Raw genomic sequence first — 22,092 nt, forward strand, 5'->3', positions numbered from 1 at the left:
GGCCTTCAAGTGATTGGAGGAGAAACACAGTTGTGCTATAGAACTCTGTGTTCCTCTAATGCATTGGTATATGTTTACATGTTGATATAGGGAGACTAAACATGACAGACATTTTGCATCATGACACGGCACAAATCAACCTCGAATGCACATTGTGAGGAAATGTTTATGGACCATCTTGTCATATGAGTTGGTCGCCATTGTTTGTCCAACCAAGACAAAACTGAAACTCTGAAAGGGAAACGTCAGAAATGTGACGTCAAAGGATACACAAAACCATTCAGTTGTTAGCATGTCAAGCAGCATTCTGCGTCTATGCAGCATCCATTAACTTCAAATATTAACTTCTTCTGTTGTTGTTTCTGAGAAATGTAGAACATTGTTGGGTCCAGTTGAACATACAAGCAACAGTAATTGGAATCCCAGTGTCAATATCAATATATTGTAAGTTATTTTGAAGATGCTTGCTGAATATACAAACACACCTGCAATTCTCATATGCTTTGCGCAAAAAAACGGCAACAGTTGTTGGTTTACAGGAATCTCTCCATCAGACTTTTTCACAATACACCACCGCCCGCATCGCGTCTTCTCCGTCGCTCTGACTACGTCACTTTCTTCGTTGGTCTGATTGGTTGTAGCTCTACCCTATTAAGAGCAGAGGAAATTTGAAAGACAGCCGTTTATCCCACCCCTCGGATTGAGCCCCGCCAAATGTGTGTTCCCAGACCAAACATCTTGATGTAGGTCTGGTTTGCCAGGCTAATGTTAACCTGTATTATATATATATACTTATATTTATATATATATAGATATACTTATATATGTACTTAACTGTTCTTATATATAAGTACAGTTTTATTTCAACTAATGCAATAGCTTTTTTTTTGGTTCATAGCAATCTAAAATGATTCAGTTAATTCTGAGTTTGAAAGAATGCCGGAAGTGAAATATATAAAATTAAATGACTCTGACAATGTTAGTAGTGTCTATAGTATTTTCTTCTCTATGTTATATATATATATATATATACGTATGTTATAGTATTCCCACTCAGTATGTTAATATGCACAGTTTAATCGAGCTAAGGCCGTAGTCTGACTATGACAGACAGTTGGACAATTTACCGAGTCAAAGCATACATGTGGATGAGCAAATGCATTTATTGTCCGTACATGTGTGACTCCACCTCTGTAGGTGGCGCTGTATATCTCTATAAGCTAGTGTGTATTGAATGAGTTGACATGACAGAACAGTGAACGCTGAGGTGGACGGTGCTGTGGTTCTGTATGTTTGGAACCTGCTGACTGTACGAGTTAATCATCAGTCCGGAAGTGAGTCTTCTCTGTAGTTTTCACTCTCGCCAGTGCCATCGTGTTGTTTGTTGTTTTCCTTCAACAGTGCTGCAGTTTATACGCCGGCTCCTTCAACTTCAGGGTCAAAGACCGTGGAGGACATTTTGGTGCATGCGCAGAACGCCAAGTCTAACTCCTTGTTGCTAAAAACGTGTAACTTCTGAGTAAAGAAGTTTATTGGATCTGAATTTATAGAAGATGTGGGACCTGAATTAGTCCTGACCTGACGGTAGTTCTTACTGAACAAACACACTCCCTACTCTGTGTTAGTGATCTTCATGTTGGGAGGTTTTATCAGTTGTTTGCTTAGGAAGTCAGTCTATCACCTTTTGAACTACATTACATAAATTGTATAGTCTGCGAAGTGAGAACGAGCCCCACCCACCCCTTCCATAAACTCCTGCAGGTTAAAGGTTAGCTGAGGCACTCTGTGGGCCTTTTTCACCTCACTTTGTGTATTTAAGATATTTTGTCACAACATTTACTCACTAAGGTCCTTTTGCTGGAGAAAAGTGTCTTTTATCTTTGTGTTTCCCAGAAGAAGAAGACGAAGTTGCTGTGGATGTTTTTAATCTCACTGAATTCCAGCATGGGTCTGATCATCAACTGTTTAGATGAGAAGATGTTTGGAGCCACAAGTGCTGTTGAGTCTGTTCATAATTATCCTGTTAAAGTGTCCCAGGATGTGTGCTCGTGTTTTATGGTGAATACCTCTCTACCTGTGTAACCGTGTCGGTGTGAGGGGTGTTTGTTGCATTTATGTATATTTGATTCTGGATCCCTCACACACTCCTCATTAACTCGGTTAATGGAAGCAGAGTCAAATCCAAACATGTGCTGCTCTGCACTGCACTTTCTCTTGAATCATAAATAATTCAGCACCAAAGCAAAATGTTGTTGCCGGGTCAACATTTCATGTATCCGAAAAATATGAAATCAGCTGTTAGTTCAGCCATAACCCGGGTGTGGATTTAAGATGAGATAAGATAAGATAGTCCTGTCTTCTTCTATTATTTGCAGGCATTAGCCTTGGGTGGGAACACCCAGGCCAACATATACATGCTACACCTAATCATATCATTTGTGTGTGTGAGTCTGACTTTGACTAAATCCATTTAGTACAATTGTGTGTTAGACTGACACACACAGTCATTTGTTTGTGGACTTGGGTGTGGGAGAGTGGTTTATAAAGCTGTCTAACAGGAGATCATTTTATTGGGCAAGCTTTTTTGTAAAATGGCTAAAATCAGTTTTTTATTGTGTCCCCACTGGCGGCCATGTTTTCAGTGTGAGTGAGTGTCTTTGTCTCAGACTGGTTCGTGGTGACAGCAGTGTGCTGGGGCTGGGGCCATGCGTGGCGAAGTCACTGTTGTATTTCACACGAGCACATGTCACAAAAAAAACTTGGTTTGAAATGTTAGTTTCTACTTTTAAAGCTCAGTGTTTTTCCGCGCTGACTCTACATGACATGACTTTGTCACACACACACACTGGAGGTCACTTCACAATGAAGTCATAAAAACAGTGCAGCAGAGAGACCATGAAAGCACCAGTCTGTTCACTGGAATGCAGCTGTGGACTGTTATCATTTATTCTATTATTTTATTATCCAGCCCACTGGAGTCTGGTGAAACTGAGGCTCCTGAATCTCTCCTCACAAGGACACAGCACATGGAATGGCTCTGTTATTGATTTAAGCAACTATTATGGGCTTTACACTTGGACTGCAGGATGAAAAAGAAACTTTGAAAGGGACACCTCAAGTTTTTGGAACTGGGTTGTATTGGATATTTTCATAGTCACATAGCCTATGCTCAGTGAAAACATGGCAGGACTGTTTTTAATTGCTTTTCTTTTGAAGATATTCACATATTCCCCAAACACACACACACACACACACACACACACACACTTACTTATTACTCTTACCATTAGTCATCTGAGGCTGCGCACTTGTCGCCTCACTTCAGTGAAGTTCATGCAGCACTTGAAGTGGGCCGGTACTGTCCTGTACATGTAACAGTCACACGTTCTCACAAGAGTCTAATATTTGTTTCTAGTGTTTTTTATTCGTATTGTTAAAAAAAAAAAAAAAAGAGCAATATTTTCCATCCATCTGTCTTCTACCGCTTTATCCTGCACATGAGGGTCATGGGGGTTGCTGTGCCAGTCTCAGCTTGACATAGGGTGATAGGCGGGGTCACACCATGGACAGTTTGCCAGTCAATCCCAGGGCCACACATAGGGCCAAACAACCATTTACTCTCACACCCATGGCCAATTTAGAGTGTCTAATTTACCTAATCCACATGTTGCATGTTTTTGGACTTGGAGGAAGCTGGAGAACCTGGAGAAAACACACACACACACAGGGAGAACATGCAAACTCCATAGTCCTAGAGTGGCAAAATATCAGAACTGATAATCAATTTACCGCTGGCTAGTAAGAAGACTCTTGTTCATCATGATTAGTAAAGCAAAGTTTAGGCTGCAGTGTATACTGCAGGCTGTGACTGTACACTTAAACAAGCACGTTTGAGGCTAATATATTTGGTTTCTGTCAATAAACCACGTTACACACTGGACCTTTAAGACCAACAGAATAGAAAACGTTAAAACTGAAAAGGATCAAATTGTATGTGTGTGTGTGAACACGCTCAGTAAGCACTGGTTGGCCTTTACTGTCTGCCATGGCTCTGGAAATATGTTAAGAGCAGGCTTGTCAGAGTAACAGCTTGTCCCTCCTCCCCCTGCAGATGCCCGTTAATCATAGTTCAGAGGCACAAAGACCAAAGAGGAAGAGTTTTTAAGGAGAATGAAACAGAAATACACTGCTGTAATAATTTCCTGGGTGGCACTCGTTCCTCAGCTCCTCTGCTCCTCTGCTCGTCTCTCTGTCTGTTTAGATGAAGGAAAGAATGACTAAGAGCTGGTTTGGTGAAAGATAAACAGTTGACTTACATGCATCCAAAAGCTTTGTTTCACTGGCTGATCTCCACAGACTCAGCTTGGTATGCAGCTTGGTATCTTATCAGAAAGCCAGTAAAATGCAAATGACCGCAGCCTCGCCCCCCCCGCCACTACAACCTTCCCCTGTCTCATTTATTGTCTCGTCTGTGAGGCCTTCAAATGGCCAAATATTTGAACGGAGGTCCCTGTTTTGTTTTTATGAGATGGCTATTGTTGTTTTAACTCAGTCACGGGGATGGAGTTACCCCAGTGTGAGCTGCCTGGTGATGGAGGATTGCAGTGCGGGGAGATAGTATCTGAGCCGCTGGAGGGGAAATTCCATGGCAAGTGATACCATCTGACAACTGAGCGTGTGCCACGATTCAGTCATTATGTCAGAAAGCTTGTTCACTTGTTGTACGTGCTTTATGTCCACAGGAGAGGGATGAGGGTGTCTTTGTGACAAAAGTAGTGACATCTGGCCTGAAGTGTCTGTGTGTTTGAGAGGAGCTGCAGTGTCATTCCCGGTGCTGTCGGCACAGTTTCCTCCGCAGACTGGGTGAACTTTTACGTGTCACAGATTGTCATCTCGGTCAGTTATAGTTTGACATCACTATGTAACGGAAAACACACAGAGAACTTTGAAGGTCCCGAGAGTCTTGAATGCCACGGTGTCTTCTGTAGTAACTGAAGCACCGTATGGTCCTCTTTGTTTTTAGTGTTTGACTGATAGCGTATTTAATAATGCTGTTCAAGTTTATTTTGTGTGCTCTGCTATAATTTGTTTGATGTCCTTTTGAGCCCTTTATGTTTTCATATCTCATCAGAAACACAGTGGACACAGTAAACCGTGTCAAACTAAACTAAACACGAAGATAAGGAGAGATGTGGAGGGAGGACATTTTCATTAGAAATCAAACCCTTGTGTATACTGTTGTTTTTTTTACTGTACACATGTTGCTAAACCATTTGTGAGTTACTGTGCAAATAGAACTACTATACTCATCTACACACCATGTGCATGCTGTTAGTGCCTATGTTTATTATTGTATTGAAGCTGAGCTCTTGGTAATCACCACACACAAACACACTGTATATAAAGGACATCCTGAAAACTACACGTACAACATGCCATTAAAATGATGGAGGAGTGTTTAAATGTGCTCGTGTCGTGAACACACAAACAACCCGGCACATTTATTACGTGCATGGTCTGGTGTTTCTGCTGGACCAGCTAATAAAACACATGCCAGTCAAACCCCATACAGCCTCACTGTAATGAAATAGAATAGATTTCCTTCCTCAGTTCATGCTTAAACTGACTCTATCCATCATTATCATATGCTGCTGCATTTACCATCGCTCTCTCGTTCTCACTGGAAAAAAGGAATCATGCCGCAATCAGTGTTAATATTGTATGAGCCCTAAAGAGCGTAAAAATACTTTTATTTTATGAAAGAAGCCGTCTTGGAGACACATTTGCATTCATACGTGGAAAAGAATGTAGCCACATGTGTCCCAGGGAGAGAGAGAGAATGTGAATGTGGTTTGAGTGATCACATCATTTAGGGCCCATCGGGGTCACAGGTCTGTATCTTCTCTCCAGGCTTTGTTTAGATTGTTTTTCTCTTTACCGTGATCCTTCGGCTTTCTCCAACCTTTACTATGCAAAGAAAAAAGAAAAAGATATTAAAAAAATAAAGTAACGACCATCACTTAAAAGTACCGTTCTTTCTTCAAACATATACGCAAGTAAAAGTAAAAGTATGTTGCAATAAAACTACTCCTAAAATTACAATATATCCAAAAGGTTACTTAAGTATTTATAACAGAGTAAATGTAGCATGTTACTACCCACCTCTGGCTAACAGTTACGCTAAATGTGTCACTGGTGGACACGTAACAAACAAAAGAATGAAGATATTTCTCAACTCAGGGGAAGCTGAGGTTGGTCAGCACAACTTTTCAAAAATACTGCAGAATCACAATCAGAATCAGAATACTTAATTGATCCCTGAGGGGAAATTCTTGTGTTACAGCTGCTACTATTCAAAGAACATGAAACAAGGATAGAAATATATAAGAATAATAAAAAGAAATGAAGAGTAAAGGTAAAGCTAAGTAAACATAAACATATGCACTCTTAATGTAAAATGTCAATATGTACAATATATACAGTAGAGATGTACACTATATACAGTATTGAATGGATGAGATGGAGATTTGAGTTATTATACATAAGTTGGTTATATCTTCTATATCTATTCTAGTAATACAAAGCTAAATGCAAATCAGTGAAGTATTCCTTTAAGGTGAAGGAAAACTTTGTTTGTCTAAAAAACAAAACTCTAAATGCGTAGTCTACAGTACTCTGTGAACGACTGATCTACTGTGAAACAAATACAACAGAAGTAAACAGTAAAAATAACAGTGGTGGTGCGGTGGCAGCCATCATGGAATCCTGAACTTGGGGCATGTGAGGTTGTTCCTGAGTTGGAAATCCGAGGTCATGGGGCATTCCTGCAATTCCAAGTTCCGACTACAAATGGAATGAGTGTCTATGTGGACAACAGTGCCCTAGAAGCGCTCCGTCTTGACTATGTGTCTGTACCTAATGCAACGACATATCAAAAAATCTGAAGTATGTTTTGAAAATAAGTCCACACACAGCTGACACGACGAGTGCTGCCCTCACTCACATTCTGGTCACATGACGGCAGTGTGCAATGAACTGTTGACGTCATATTTAAGGTGTGGTTTTAATGTTGGACAGATACTGATCAGTTGTTTGGTGACTTTTCAACATATCACTGCTGTATATTACTGTCAAGGAGCATTATCTACTTATTTTCTGTTGTGAGTGCTGCTGCTGTAGTGACCTGCAGTGTTTATGAGGGTCATAATGTCAGGACACGCTCTGTTTTGTCCATCACTTGGAGACAAGGTGTGTGGTAGACAGGACATGTGAAGTGATTTGTTGAAATGCCAATACCACATTCCGACACGTTACGTTCAGACTCTCTGTACTTATAATAATTTAGGATTTCCGCTCTCATTTTTTCTCTGTTTGATTTGGCCTCGTTTCCCTCTCTTTGCCTGTTTGCTCCACCACACAGGGCATTACTTGTGGCTTTTCTGCAAAATTAGGCCGCCATTTTGATTATGGAAGGATAGTTTACCTCCTCGTACCATGCTTGTGATCATTTTAGCCATTTTTTGCGTTTGAACCAGCTGAAAGTGGGTGTATCCACACACTGTGCACTTATCTCATATCATAACAGTTCTGCTCCAGCTACAGACCATTTCAGGAAAGAATGAAAACATTAAGTCGCTCTTTTGAAGATTTGGTTCTTAGCAATGTTTTTGCTCAGTTAAGCCATGAACCACTTCCAAACGAGCTCTTTGTTGTCAACAGAAGTTTCCTCATGATTTTGGCGACCTTCTCACCTTTGCTCTCGTACCATAAACATGATTTCTGTTCACTAAGAAGGTTTAGATAGACAGGAGGTTGGACAGAGAGGGCAGAATGAATTGGTTTCGTTTAGTCAAAGTTTAGTCTGCTATTTTCAGCCTTCCCACACTTACAGACCTATGATTTACTTTCAGAGCACAGCCATTACCCAAGGTAGCCAACGCTTGTCTTTTATATTCAATGTCATTTGACTGTTTAATTCATTAGGTCACTTTCAAACCACAATTCCATAGCAGAAATCCAATCCAATATGACTGAATCAGCAAGATGTCGCTGAGTTCCTGTGACTCACTACTTCACTTTGGTTTTCCATCTCATTACAAAACTGTCTTTGCTGTGGACTGCGTTATCAACCGTCCTCTGGGGTCGCTCTCAGATAGGCGGATGGATGGATGGATGAATGGATGGATGGATGGATAGGGGAGTGAGGAGCAGTGCAGGGGGCGTGGTCTGGTAGCTCACATCATGCTTCGAGTGACCATTCTTCAGTTTATAAAATGGGGACGAGCCTGAGACAATGAGCCTCGTGCTAGTTGGACAAGAGGGTGATAATAACGGTGCTGTTGCTAAATACACCAGACTCCTCTGCTAAATATTAAGATTATAGACATTTGCCTGGTAATTGTTGGAGATCACCCCACGTTTTTAGGATTATTAAGTCTTTTTAACTGATCTACACTTGGACATTATTCAGCTTGATTCTTGTGTCGGACATCTATAGAGCACAGTCACTGGACGGGATCAGCAGTGCTATCCCTAAATACATCAGACTCCACTGCGAAATACTGAGATTTTAGACATTCCCCTGGTAATTGCTGGTAATTAACCCAACGTTTTAGGATTGTTAGGTAGTTTTAACTGATCTACAGTTCGGCATTGTTCGGCTTGATTTGTGTGTCGGACGTCTCTTCCTGTGACGACACTCTGACCAATCAGTGGCCAGCAGTCTGACGACATCACGCATAGTACCTACTCAGCCCGCTTTAACCTCGCCAAAGTTCCAGGTACTATGCTAGTGGAAACGCAACGTAACCATGTCGTGCCGAGGCGAGGGGAGGGGAGTAAAGCTGGTGGAAACACGCCATAAGAAAACTAATGGCAAAATTTGAATGCAGTAGCTGGTGTTTGACCAGAGAGGGCAGTAGATACTGATACTTTTATCACAACATGTATAATTTAGATTTCACTTTATACTAAATTGTGAAGATTTGCACCTTGATCAACAAATATCATTAACCAGATACACCAACACACTGATTTACACCTAAAAAGTAGTTTAGGCATTTAGTTAAGCTTCAATTAGATACACATGTCAATAACAATTACATGTACGGCGAAAATAAAGACTGCCAACAAGGTGTAAGATAGAGTGCTTTTCCCATTGACTCCACATGGAGGTAATCCCATCTCTCCCTGCAAATAAAGATCCCATTGAAATAAAAGCTGGGGTTTCCGTCTAAGACAGCATTTATCAGTGTAACAGAGGAAGCGCAGAGTCAGTCCCACAGCAGAAAACTGAGAGGCTCTGCACGGTGAGAGAAACAGAGGGACACAGTGTGGTCCGCATCGGATACCTAAGGAGGAGGTTGACCAGGACTTGACTTATTTTGATTGGGGAGATCATGTGAGCCCCTTCACTTACACTGACATCATAGTAATGTATGCAGAGTCTAAAAAGTGGCAGGTGAACACATCACCTCTTGTTAGTTGTGCAGGAAGAGAAATAAAACCACATTAAAATGAATGAGGTGGCTTTACACACACACACACACACACACACTGTGTACAGGCATGCTGATTTTACACAACTTATATTCTGTGGCTGAAACCAAAAACAGTGACAATATAATGTCAATGATCAGTAGTGATACCAAACACCAGGTGTTGTGTAAAGTTTGATTGACAGTTATCTGACATAGTGTTTCACAACATTTAAAGATGACTTCCCATCATCAGTAAATTGCATATTGTGGCATTTTGGCCATTTCTCATTTCATTTATCAACTAATATCATTAAAAAAGGTAAAACAATATGTTTGATAACTCAATCACATCCTCATCGTGTGTTATTTAATAAATCTTAAGTGAACGGCTTAAACAAAAAATGTTGATGACCCAACAGTAATCTCCCGTGACCCACCTGTGGGTCCTGACCCAGTCTTTGAGCCGCTGATCTGACATACATGTATATCATGATAACGATCAATGTCGACTGATTAAAAAAAAAAAAGTGTTCCATGACAACCACCTGCTTTGTGTACTTGTATGTAACAGATGAAAGTGCAGCATCATTAACCAGAGAGAGAGAGAGACTGAACCATATAAGAAGTGGTGCAGCAGGGTGAATAAAACAAACAGCAGCTTTAAAACACGCCATTAACCACTCGCATTCTTCGAGAGGGAAAACGTTTTCAGTCATCTTTTCCTCCCTTTTGGCGCTCTGTGGTTCTCTGCTTCATCCACTGAGGCTTTTTAACACAGCGACATCATTTCTGCCTCCAAAGTAGCTCCGTCTTCAGGAAATGTTTGTGTAACTCCAGTCTGCAAACTGTCAAATCCACCCCTGTCCAAAAGTCAAGGAGAGGTTGGAAACGTAGAGGGGTGGAGGATGGGGAGTAATGGAGACAAAGGATAGAGGACGGAGAGGCAGTGCGCACACACACACACACACACACACACACACACACATTTAACAAGCAGTTTAAACAGGCGAGGGAAGGAAAGTGGTGAGGTGCGCCAAAAGGCCCTCAGTCAGAACTCCAGTAGATGGAGCTGTGGCTTTGGCCTCTCAGCTCTCAAAGGGCTCTTTCATAGTGAAGCAGTAGACTGGAGGAATGCAGCAGACAGCCGTCTCACTCTCTCTCAGCCCTGCGTGGAAAAGACGCATCCTATCACTCTGATCACTTATTTTCCAGTGCTGGAGATACATGTGATCAGTCAGAGTTACTGCCTGTGGCCACACAGAGGAAACTCAGTGGCTGTCGTGGTATTTTCTTAGTCTCCTGACAAAACCTAACTCTATGAATGTGTTGCTTGGGTTTATCCTATATAGGAGAGTTTAAAGGCTTCATTTAAAGGCTCATCCGCTTTACACGTTCAAAAAAAGTTGTTGTGAGGACATCATTTGTGTATAACACCGAGTGTACAGGGTTCAGGTTGACCTGTGTACTGTCGCTACACTGTTCTCAGTCCTATACATGATGCATCGCACACAGGATACAATGTGAAGTGAGACACCAGTGACAAAGAGCAGCTAACACACGGGAAACTTTAGATTTAAAGGAATATTTCACCGATTTGTATTTAACTTTGTATTACTAGAATAGAATAGAATAAAAATGATGCTTCCCAACCTCAGTTTGAAATATCTTCATTCTTTTCTTGGCCCTAATATCCATCTGTGTTTTAACCCTTTAACAGCGAGTTTCACTGGCGCTGTTGTAGGAAGCTGACAAATCAGTGTCTTTGTTGCCAGAGAGGGAAAAAACACATGTACATAGTTCCCTTTTTTTGGACATCGAGACAAAAAGTAATTCTTTTATTTTAAATATGTTTTATACTGTTCAAATTTCATATTTAACACGCAAAATCTGGTGTTCATGTACAACTACAGTGTTTTTTGTTTTTTTTTAAATACATTTATTTCAGTGGGATCTTTTCTTCATTTTAAATAGTTAATATACTATTTTAACATGCAATAAATTGTAAATAACTGACTGAAAAATGGGCAAAAGCACAAAAGTCACAGGACATTTTCTGGCCCTTGTAAGGTTAAAATAAGCAACATCACGGACATGTTGAGGCTTACGTGTCAAAGGGTTAAAAACAGCCAATTATCAAAATAGTTGGAAATGAATTATTATTATTTACTATTAATCGATTAGAGTTGTGTTACTGTATGAACACGCGGGTCAGACAGTTTGTTGAAGACCTTCCTGTTTCCCTTTTGCTGCCTCGTGATGAACCGGAGCGGTGTACGAATGTGCAATACAGGATTTACAGAGCTGACGTGAGCAGACGTGCTGTCCCAGCATGAAGCAGTTACCTGCGAGAGGCAACGATCAAACACTGGGATTTAAACTACTATGAAATTTACAAGATAAGACGTGGCGGTCTTAGTGAAAGGCCTGGTCACATGGACTTGTTTTAAATCATATTGCGGGGTTTTCATTCGCCGTATGTAGCGTCTGTGAGAGTGAACACATAGATTGTGCATCTGCATCTTCTCCTCCTGACGGAAACGTTGCTCACGTCTATGGCCGGATTAAACTCTAATCTATAGAGGGAAGTACGGCTACTGAAAGGAATGCTGTATGGTTTTACTCACTGCATCCACATCTGTCAAACACATGCTCTGTATCACTGGGACACAAGCCAATGCCAAGTCATGTTGAGCTAATAACCAAGCCATAAATTGTGTCTACTCTCGTGTGCCTGATCCTGATTAGCTTCCAGGAAGAGCCAGGCTCCATCTATTCGAGCAGCCAAAGTATCAATTACATGCACGTATTTAAAAAAAAAAACACAAGAACAGCCGGAGTGAGAGAAGTGGTTAAACAACAAGACACCATGGAAACAAACACAAAAATATGACTTTTGCCAGTTTATGTCGTATTGTTTGTGTTGACGTGTTGTTTTTCCTTCTTCTCCTTCGCTCTAATGAATCAGGGTTGTTTTCCTGTTCAGCTTCAGCCGCTGTCACCCGGTCCTGGTCTCTGATTGGCTGGTGTGGCTTGAGTCGTTGCAGGCTTGAATCAAATTTCCAGCAAATGTAGTTGTGGGTTTGCAGTGTCAACTGTACACTGACGATCATGCGTCAATTAGGAATTATTGGCTTTGAGATGTTAAACTAGTTGACAAACAGATTGTTGGTGTTGGACAAACCTTGTATTATCACATTTTTTATATATATTTGTGAATTCATTTAATTTAATTGTGAATTATGTGGTTTTGCATGCTTTGTTGTACTGCACAATAAATCATACATTTGCAGCTACATTTTGATGCATTTTCTATCGCTCTTCACATGTCGTCCAGATCATTGGACTGATTGGTTGTCGTTCTACCCAGCTGCATACAGAGGCATTGTGATCCGTTGATCGTGCCTCTTGCCAGACAAATCTTTAGACAAAATCTTTAAACTTGAGCCTGAGCGGTGGTGCGGCATTAGCCTGGCTATAAGCAGGTGTGCGTTAGCATTTGAAAAATGTGCCGCTGGTCTGTCATGTTTTGCAGGTGGTGGAGTGTGAACGAGAAACATGGTCATTGAATGCTGCTGATATTTCCTGATGCAGTTTGTGTTTTGTGCCCTCTGTGCAGCGGATCCAGGTGTGTCAGCGGATCCAGATGCTGTGGCTGAGGCTCAGAGTGGCGCTGCACCTACAGCTGAAGGTAAGATACAGAGTGCACAAATATAAGTGCTTGTTTTAATATGCAACAATAAAAAGAGGGCCACATGAAATCGATTGAAGGGCCACATGTGGCCCCCGGGCCGCGACTTTGAGACCACTGCTCTAAATTGACCATAGGTGCAATAGTTAATGGTTGTTTGACAGTTCAGTTGCTGCACAGACTCACCGTCAGTCGTTAAGAAATAGTTGTCAGTTGTCACGTTGTCATTTTTCACGTCTGTTTGTGGAAAAACTAAAACAAATGAGGAAAATCAGCAGCTGGCCTCATACCTGAGTCAATGACCTGCATTTATACGGTAAAATGCTTTTCTAGACCAACTGACCACTCACTGCTTCACCACACTACAGCAATTCACCCACTCACACACACATTCAAGCAGCACTTCATCAATAATCCATTTATACACTGATGGCTGTGGATTATTTAGCTTGTTTCTCCTGCTGTGTTTTTTACATGAATGTATTCAGATATTATCTGGGGACTTGAGTAGAGAGACAGCCTCCTGTGGACACTTATTGTCTCTGGATGTCAGATGTCCACACTTCACAGGTCTGTGATGGAACGTTGGCGTCATGAAGGCACATAAAGAGCAAATGTAGAGAGAGATTGACTCTGCAGCTCCAGATGAACGTGTTGTTCATGTGTTTTATGCCCAGACACACTGTATTTATGACACTTTATCACCTTTTCCCCAAAGGCAGTGATGATTATGGGTTTCCTCACATCCTCTTTCTCGGTGTGTGTATGTTTGTACATGGGAGAGTGTGTGCATGTGCGACTCGTGTGTGTGGACCGCACTCACCGGTATCAACATATGCACTATCCATGGTGACAGCGGGTTCCCCTGGTGCTGTACCTCATGTGATAACAGATATAAACTGTCACACCGGGACAAGGACTTGGACCCAATTGCATGACTCGGGAGACAAAGTGAAAATAAACAAAAACTACTAACAAATACAGCTTTTGAGGGAAAAACTACTCGAGAAAACAAAGTACCAAAACCTGACGAGACAGAGTACTTCTCTAGTGGTAAACCCAGACATGTCAGAGTATAAACATGATCTTATTATCTAACCAGTGTGTGCACCACAGTATAACTTAGTAGTATTCATCATATAGTATCGTAGTTTCATATTTCCAACAGAGTTTGTTTGTAGTAATTGAAACTAAGCAAACAGCTGCAGAGTAGAGAATTCACTTCCTGTTTTGACCAGGAACATATGTACACACGCAGATCACTCGTCTGGATGTGGATGGTTTTTTTTTCTTTAGTAGCAGTAAGTCGTAGTACGAATATAAAGTTTGGAAAACGCGGTGCCGACACAATCACGTACACACGGTGATCGAACAGCGTCGCATCATCCTAGCTCTGGTCATGGTTCTTTTACACGCTTCACGCGTGTTGGTTTCTGGTGAGTTTGTGACGTCAAACATGAAGCACGAGAGGGGAAAACGAGAAAGGTGACCGGTGCTTTTAATTTTGGTGCCAAAGCGAAACGAGTTCAGCGGGAGATCTGAAAAATGTCCACACAGAAATGAGAGTTTTTGAGAGTTTCCTCAGCCACGCTTTCCTCCACAGGTCAGTGTGAGCGGTCAGCTCATGGAAACAATCAGGCCTCTCAGCAGTAATAAAGACTTCACTAATGATTCCAAACAGATCTGTTAATGGCTGTGCCTTCTGGGTTTCGCAGCTCTGCGCTCTGGGCTCAGCTTTGTCGTGCAGCATGGTGTGTGTTCACTTTGGCCTCCATGTGCTCATCAATCATGTTCTAATTGAAGGGGAGGCTTCAACACTGCTGCAGCGGGGTCTGTTTAATAACACGCCAGGAAAGAGGAATGGTACAATGTGAGGACTGTTTGTGTTGTTTGTCGAGGGAGCGGCGAGAACCCTGAAGACGGTTTTCATTATTTTAGGAGCAGCTTGGAGGCACATTGTTGATATACTTAACCCGTATTAAGTGTATTTAACATGTTCACAGAGGTCCTAGTATTTCAGTGAAATAGTTTATTATTGGAACTGCCATCGAAACATCTTTAAACAGTTCTCACATATATTTTCAGTGTTGACATTTTAGACATTTCTTTGCTAAATGTTGGAGATGAATGTATGTTTTCAGGATTTTTAAGTTTCTTTAACACTTGTGGAATGGAATAGATCAGGTGTGCATGTGTGAAACACTGGCAGCGCTGCTGATCATGTGTGTGCCTATGAAAAGCTAAACACATTTTCATACACTTTCGTTTTTAACTGATCTGTGTGTTGAGTTAGATAAAGTTATTCCAATTATACAGACTGGCACGTGTTTACTGACTGTGTAGATGGGTTGGCATTAGATGTCCTCATAGAACTGAACTCACTGGATTTCTTCATGAGGGACTCTGGTTGAAGGAGAGTCCGCTGGCCCACTTGTCAAACATGGAGCACATTTTTGTTCTCCTATTTCTTCTTGACTTGCCTTCATTCATTAAACAAGCAGCAGCCTCTCAAAACACAACACAGACACACACTTATGGTGAACTCCAGATGTAGGTAGGAAGTCAGATGTCCAACTCAGAAAGTCAAGTTTTAAAGAGGAACCTTACAAACCCTACACAGGATTCTAAGCTCCTCCCATCAACAGTGAAAACGCTTGTTAATTGTACTTTTGGTGTATTTGTTTCGCATGAAGCCAGTCATACACATTCAGTAATATAGTTGCTACGCTGTTGGGAAGTAAGTCCTGTTTGGAATTTGGAATTAATTTCCTGCATTTTGAGGTGCATATTTTGTTGAATACAGCCAAGTTTGTCTGTCGTTTTCCTTTTTTCCTAATTTTTCACAAAAATATCTTTGTATCTTGAAGCAAAAAGTTAAAAAAGGCCTTGTTTTTATACAGCCTTCATATTAGGTAATACCAAAGAAATTCACCCAGTGCTACAAAAGTATTGAAGTTCAATGCTCAGGATGCAATAGTGATGTTAGTGCACTCTCTCTGGTCCTGTTCAGGGGACACTGGGAAGTGTTACAGTAGACAATGTAACAAGGATGTAACTCCCTCCACATATGCATGTAACTTAACTTTCCATCTACAGAGAAACTTAAAAAAAAAATATGAATGAATGAATGAATACAGATGTAAGATAATAGAAGCTGAGGACGTGTAAAATGCTGTGAATGGAGTTTCCAGGGAGAACACTTCCACCATGGTGACAACTTCAAAGATGTAGGTGGAGCCACGGGGCCATAAATGACAATGTGTGTGATCAGGTGGTTCACTGTGTTCCACAGTAAACTCACAGATGCACACACTCAACTTCTCCCTCTCCGTTTGTGGTGTATTTTCTGTGTTGGTGTGACAGCACCATGTACAGGCCTGGAATATGAATGATCACATTTAGGGGAGTTTCGTGTGAATGAAGACATTTGTTGAAATGCTGCCGTGTTTATGAAAAAGCTTTTTAAGACAGAAAAAGAAGAAGAATATCTTATAACAGGGGAAGTTGTGTTTCTGTGTCGATCAGACTTAAATCACTGGGCCATTAACATGTTTTAGATTCTTTAAAGAAAGATGCCCAGTGTCTGTGTTAATGGGGGAAAGCCTGTGTGAGCAGATAAGAGGCTGACACTGTTGTGTGATATGTCTCACCTTTGACCCCATCATGTCACGCTGACATGCTGCCAAAATTCACACATGTTTGGGTCTGTGTCAACTATGTGACACAACACAGGATCTTCTTATCTGTACTGTGGGGCCCCACGCTGCTGCTGCTGCTGCTGCTGCTGCTACACACGCACACACACACTCTTTATTTAAATGAAGTTAGACTGGAGCGTATTTAAACTAAATTAAACTTTGAAGCAGTTTGAAATTTGTCAAACCTTGAAAAGGCCACTTATTCTTTTATTAGCTAAAAATGGATTATTGCACCGCAGTTTGATGTCCTGTCTATTGTCCGGCACCTGAAAGAGGAGGCAGAGAAAACAAAACATGGCACTGGTCTGAGGTCAACCAGTTAACCAGTCCTTCTTCTCAAACCAGCTCCTGGAGAAAGAACGAGTGTAATTCCTCCCCCTGTCCTTCGTTTGCTGCTTTATGGCGACGTTCGGCTGGTTGTGTCTGAGTTCTATCAGCCGAAGCTTTTCTTCTATGAAATGGTTTATTTCTGTGCTTCTTTTTCCATGATAAAACCGGCAATTAAGCACTGGTAAAGTTAGCACAAGTTACATAGAAGCGAGTGGAGGCATTTCCGTTTCCGCCGGCATCAGTTAGCCATTCTTCCCTTTCATGCCCCAGCTGCTCGCTTCTTAATAAACTCCCCTCGGTGTGAACACATCACCCTTGTTTTCTACTCTCTTTCTTTTTAGAATTGTATTGTTTGCCCTTAAAGCCTTTGTCTTATTTGACAAGAGATTTAAAGCCTACACCAACATAACAGACATGTCATTGGGACGAACTTTACCATGTGTCAGAGAGGTCAAGGTACAATGTGTGAATCTAAGTCCTGTGACGTGACCAGCCTGGTGTGGTTTTTGGTTCAGGGTTCAAAAGCTGCGGCACACACCGAGTAGAAACCTTGGACAAGTTCATCGTGCAGAATGTTCTCTTTCATGGGAGATGCTTACAGCAAAGAGTTCTTGTTTCACAGTGCCTCTAATAACAGCAAACACCACGTCATCAAGCATATGGCTTGATCAGAAGTTGGCTTTTAATGTACACATTGACAACTTATTGAAAAAAAGCGGGGTTTATTCTATCGTTTCTAAGAAATGGTTTCCTCTAGAGCAGGGCCGTCAAACTCAATGTCAGTCAGGGGCCACATACAGAGCACTGTGATCTCAAGTGGGCTGGATGAATAAAATAACTCCAGAACTCCAACGTTTCCCTTTCTTTTACACTTAATGAATCTTTTCTCAAAACATATTGTGAAAAACCTGAACATGTTACCATGTACACATGTGCATTGTAACTTACGGATCACAGTGGATCCACAAAGGTAAAAACATTTAGTCACAGGTATAAATAAAAGTTAAAGGGGGGAGTTTTTATGACGGTGAGGATGAAGAGGTAGACGATGGATGGATGGATGTTTACGGTGGTGTTGTAAAAATATTTACTCATGAAACTGTGTGTGTGTGTGTGTGTGGGGGGGCTCTGCAGAGTGAAAAATTGACCAGACTTGCAAAGTTGTGCTGTAAAATAATCCGTATTTAGATGATCTGCATTCAGAGACGTCAGATCCTCAGACCTCCTGGCTCTTCCAAAGTCCAGGCTTTTTCAAACCCATTTTTATAAACTGGCAACTTTGTGACCTATTATATTTTTTGTATTTGTATTTGTTAAACTTATCTATCTGACTCTCTTATCCTGACATTGACAGTGTTAGGGTAAGAACGCAGCCCCAGAGTTTTCAAAGCAACAGCATTTTTGTAAACTGGGCTCAAAACGAGGTACGGGTTATGTGGTCAGGAGGAGTATCCAGAACAAAAATGTATTTTGGTTTTTTTACATGAACACAGAGGAGTTTGAGTGCAGGGATTTGAATGTGTCAGAAGAGAAAATGAGCTCCTCTGAACGCAGAATAGCTTTGATACTGAAGAGTTGCTGTGGTGTTGACTCTTTTAATCACCGCTGTGTTTGCTTGTTTTATCTTTCCCTCCTGTTCTGCACTTACACCTCCCTCATTTAGAAAGTTCCCCTACGTCCCTTAATGACAGATGAAAACTGTCTAATTAAAGAGCTGCTGTGACATCATCACTCACGGTCTGGTCGCTCTGACATCTCTGCTGTGGCCTGGTTGGGAGCCTGGGCACACAGATCTCTTTTTTTTCCATTGCGTAAACACCAGAGTCAGAGCCTGGTTGTTACACACAGTGCAGATGGTACTCACTGTGTGTGTGTGTGTGTTTACCATTGTTTCTCCTCCTATTTGAACTCCTTATTTAGGAATCTGCAGAGCTAACAGTGGTGTGAGCGGAGTCGAGACTCCTGCAAATGTCTCCAAACATTCTGCAGAGCTGAGCTCCTATAAAAGCCCTTTGATCGGCTCTTTTATGTCGTTTCATAAACAAGTTCAACTTGCATCCGCTGTGTTGTTTCCTGATGTTCAATGCCATCAAAGCGCCATAAATAACCAAGGTGGTGCGGTGGCAACAGGAAGCACATCACACAACAGAGGACGGTAATATCTTTCACTTCAATCCCTCTTTTAATTGCAGTGATTTAAGACGACTGCATCATCAGTGCACGTGATGCAAAGTCCCAGACACATGACAGTAATGAATCTCCATTATTGGAATCATTTGAATTGGGGACGTTTCTTTTAGAACATGTGAAGAATTGAAATAAGGTATACAATACATACAATGACCATCATAATAGCATGAATCACAAATCGTTTGGTGAGGATTGTGACATAACATTGTCTCTGTTCTCACTGCATGAAAAATAAACAGTAAAGGTTGAACTCGGTGAACATACATTCAATAATAAAACTGTACAAAGTAAAGCAGTCATTGGATGTACAGTACTTTGTGAAGAAAGGTATGATCTGGATTCATGAGAATAAAAGGACTCTGTGTCTGAGTCCATGACTGCTTAAGGCAGCATTATTTGGATCAACAGTTGGTGAGTCGCCAGTAACTTTTCAGTCCTCCCTCCACAAAGAGGAAATGCTGCCGGAGTCATTTTAACAATTGGTATGTGAGTGGCCTGCTGCCCAGTCCTGAGTGGCCTGCTAATGTTATTGCCTTTGTCCTCTTCAGCCACTCACATTATGCTCTCTTCTTTACTGCCTTTCTGTCCAGCATTGTGGACTCATCCATGCAGCAACTGACCACCACACAGACAAAACCATATCCGCGAACACTGTTTTCTGTTTCACTCCACGTGAGAATGTAGAAATGAATAAATGTAACTTAACGGCTGTGTGGAAAAAACAGAAAATCAAGGGTTGAGAAATAGAGTCAAGTGTTTGCACTCTGGGGGGTTTTCCTCTCCTCTGAGAAATGGTCATGTGATGACCTCACGTCCATAAACATTATTAAATCAACAGTAAAGAAACAAAAACATATCTGATGACTCACTTACACAGACACTCACATTGGCCAGCAGTTCTTTCAATAATGTAATGAAACAGACACAGTGGCTTTTTTTGGATACCGTGACATACAATATTATTGTGTTACCCGACATCATACAGTCAAACACAGTGTTGATTTTATTGTTGTAGAATTGTTAAGAAGTATCTTCAGTCCTGAGCATTGTTGCCTTTTGTTCCTCTAGGTTATTTCCTGGAGTTCCAGGAGCCGGTCAGCAACATCACCCACTTCCAGGGCCAGACAGCCACGCTGCACTGCAAGGTGTCAGGGAATCCACGACCGTCCACCCGCTGGCTAAAGAATGATGCTCCTGTGGTCCAGGAGCAGGGACGCATAACCATCCGTAAGACAGAGGCAGGCTCCAAGCTCCGCATCCAAGACCTGGACACGACGGACACTGGCTATTATCAGTGTGTTGCCTCCAACTCATTGAAGGTCATCTCTGCAACAGGCGTCCTCTATGTCAAACTAGGTAAGCTTCACATGACTTGTCCAGTGACTCAGTGTTTATGGAACGCTATATGGACTAAGGGGTTGCTCAGTATTGTCAGTATTTTTTATTTCTAGTAATTTTAGTGAACAAAATGTTTTAATTTCAGTCACACGTGTTTACTTTAAAGTTATGTGACATCCGTAGACAATGTACAAATCTGTATCGATGACATCAGTACCCCAGAAACATTGATCACGGCTCTACTGGCCTCTTTATTTGCTTTAGTTTAACGTTTATGTTTATTTTGTGTTGGCTCCACAGGACAGATGCCCACACACAGTCCTGATGAACCGTAAGTGAACACACTCTACACACAAGTATCTATCTATCTGTCTGTCTGTACACAATATATGGTTATTTGGCCAATATTAATACATGTAGTTTGTGTTTTGTTCAATAAGAGTAGCTTGTATTTGTTAAATATTAATCAGAAAGAATAGCAGTAAACTGTGGTACCACCTGTTTACTTGGTCCACACCAAGTGAATGAATATAGTGAGATGAATATTTATACTGAGATCACATTATTCATTAATATCCTTAATTACTATCATTAACTATAACTAATAATTACTTTCATTTATTGCCTATTAATAGTAGAATGGCCATGCACACTTAATATAAAAGTGCTTTGTAATAACATAATAAATGCTCAGTATTCTGTTATATATACAGTATATATATATATATATATATATAATATAATGTACATGCTAAGTTAATGGTGAATATGTTTGACACAATAGTTTAAGGAAAACCAAGTAAAGAAAAGTAAAGACAGTTTCTTATGCAAAGTTTCATTCAAAAGTTCACTCCCAGCACCTTTACACATTACATTACCAAATTTAGACATTTCTGTGTGCTTACTGGACCTCCAACATCCTCCTCTCTGTGTTCTGTCACTTTGAACGATGTCATGTTTACACTTAAGTGAAATGAATGTGTATTTAGCTAATACATGATGAGTAAAGGCTGAAATAATCAGTGTTTCCAGGATGCTAAGAGAGTTCATAAAAAAGTCATGGTCCATGTTTCATCAGAACGTGACAAATAAGTTCCACATCTTCCTCGTAGAAGTAGCAGGTCTTTACTGAACTCCTGAAAGCAAATACAAATGCATACTATGGCCCCTGGCCACACGGTGGTGTAGTGTTAGCTTGCAGCAAGAAGACCCGGGTTCGAGCCCCGTTTGGAACAAGCGCCTTTCTGCACAAAGTTTGCATGTTCTCCCCGAGTGTGCGCGGGTTCCCTCCGGGTTCTCCGGCTGCCTCGCTGTAAGTGTGAGAGTGAATGGTTGTTTGTCTCTATCTGTGTGTGGCCCTGCGATGGAC

General features: G+C 41.2%; 1 protein-coding gene across 1 annotated transcript in view; it reads left to right on the forward strand.

Annotated features, from left to right (window-relative positions):
• The window catches only part of ror2 (receptor tyrosine kinase-like orphan receptor 2), a 40,486-nt gene that overhangs the window by 9,865 nt on the left and 8,529 nt on the right, over positions 1 to 22,092 (forward strand). The window contains exons 2-4 of the mRNA XM_044053546.1: positions 13,096 to 13,167; positions 20,454 to 20,741; positions 21,024 to 21,054. Coding sequence (XP_043909481.1) covers positions 13,096 to 13,167; positions 20,454 to 20,741; positions 21,024 to 21,054 — 391 coding nt within the window. The remainder of the gene's footprint in view (positions 1 to 13,095; positions 13,168 to 20,453; positions 20,742 to 21,023; positions 21,055 to 22,092) is intronic.

This window comes from Solea senegalensis, linkage group LG21, assembly GCF_019176455.1.
Source record: "Solea senegalensis isolate Sse05_10M linkage group LG21, IFAPA_SoseM_1, whole genome shotgun sequence".
Lineage (NCBI taxonomy): Eukaryota > Metazoa > Chordata > Actinopteri > Pleuronectiformes > Soleidae > Solea > Solea senegalensis.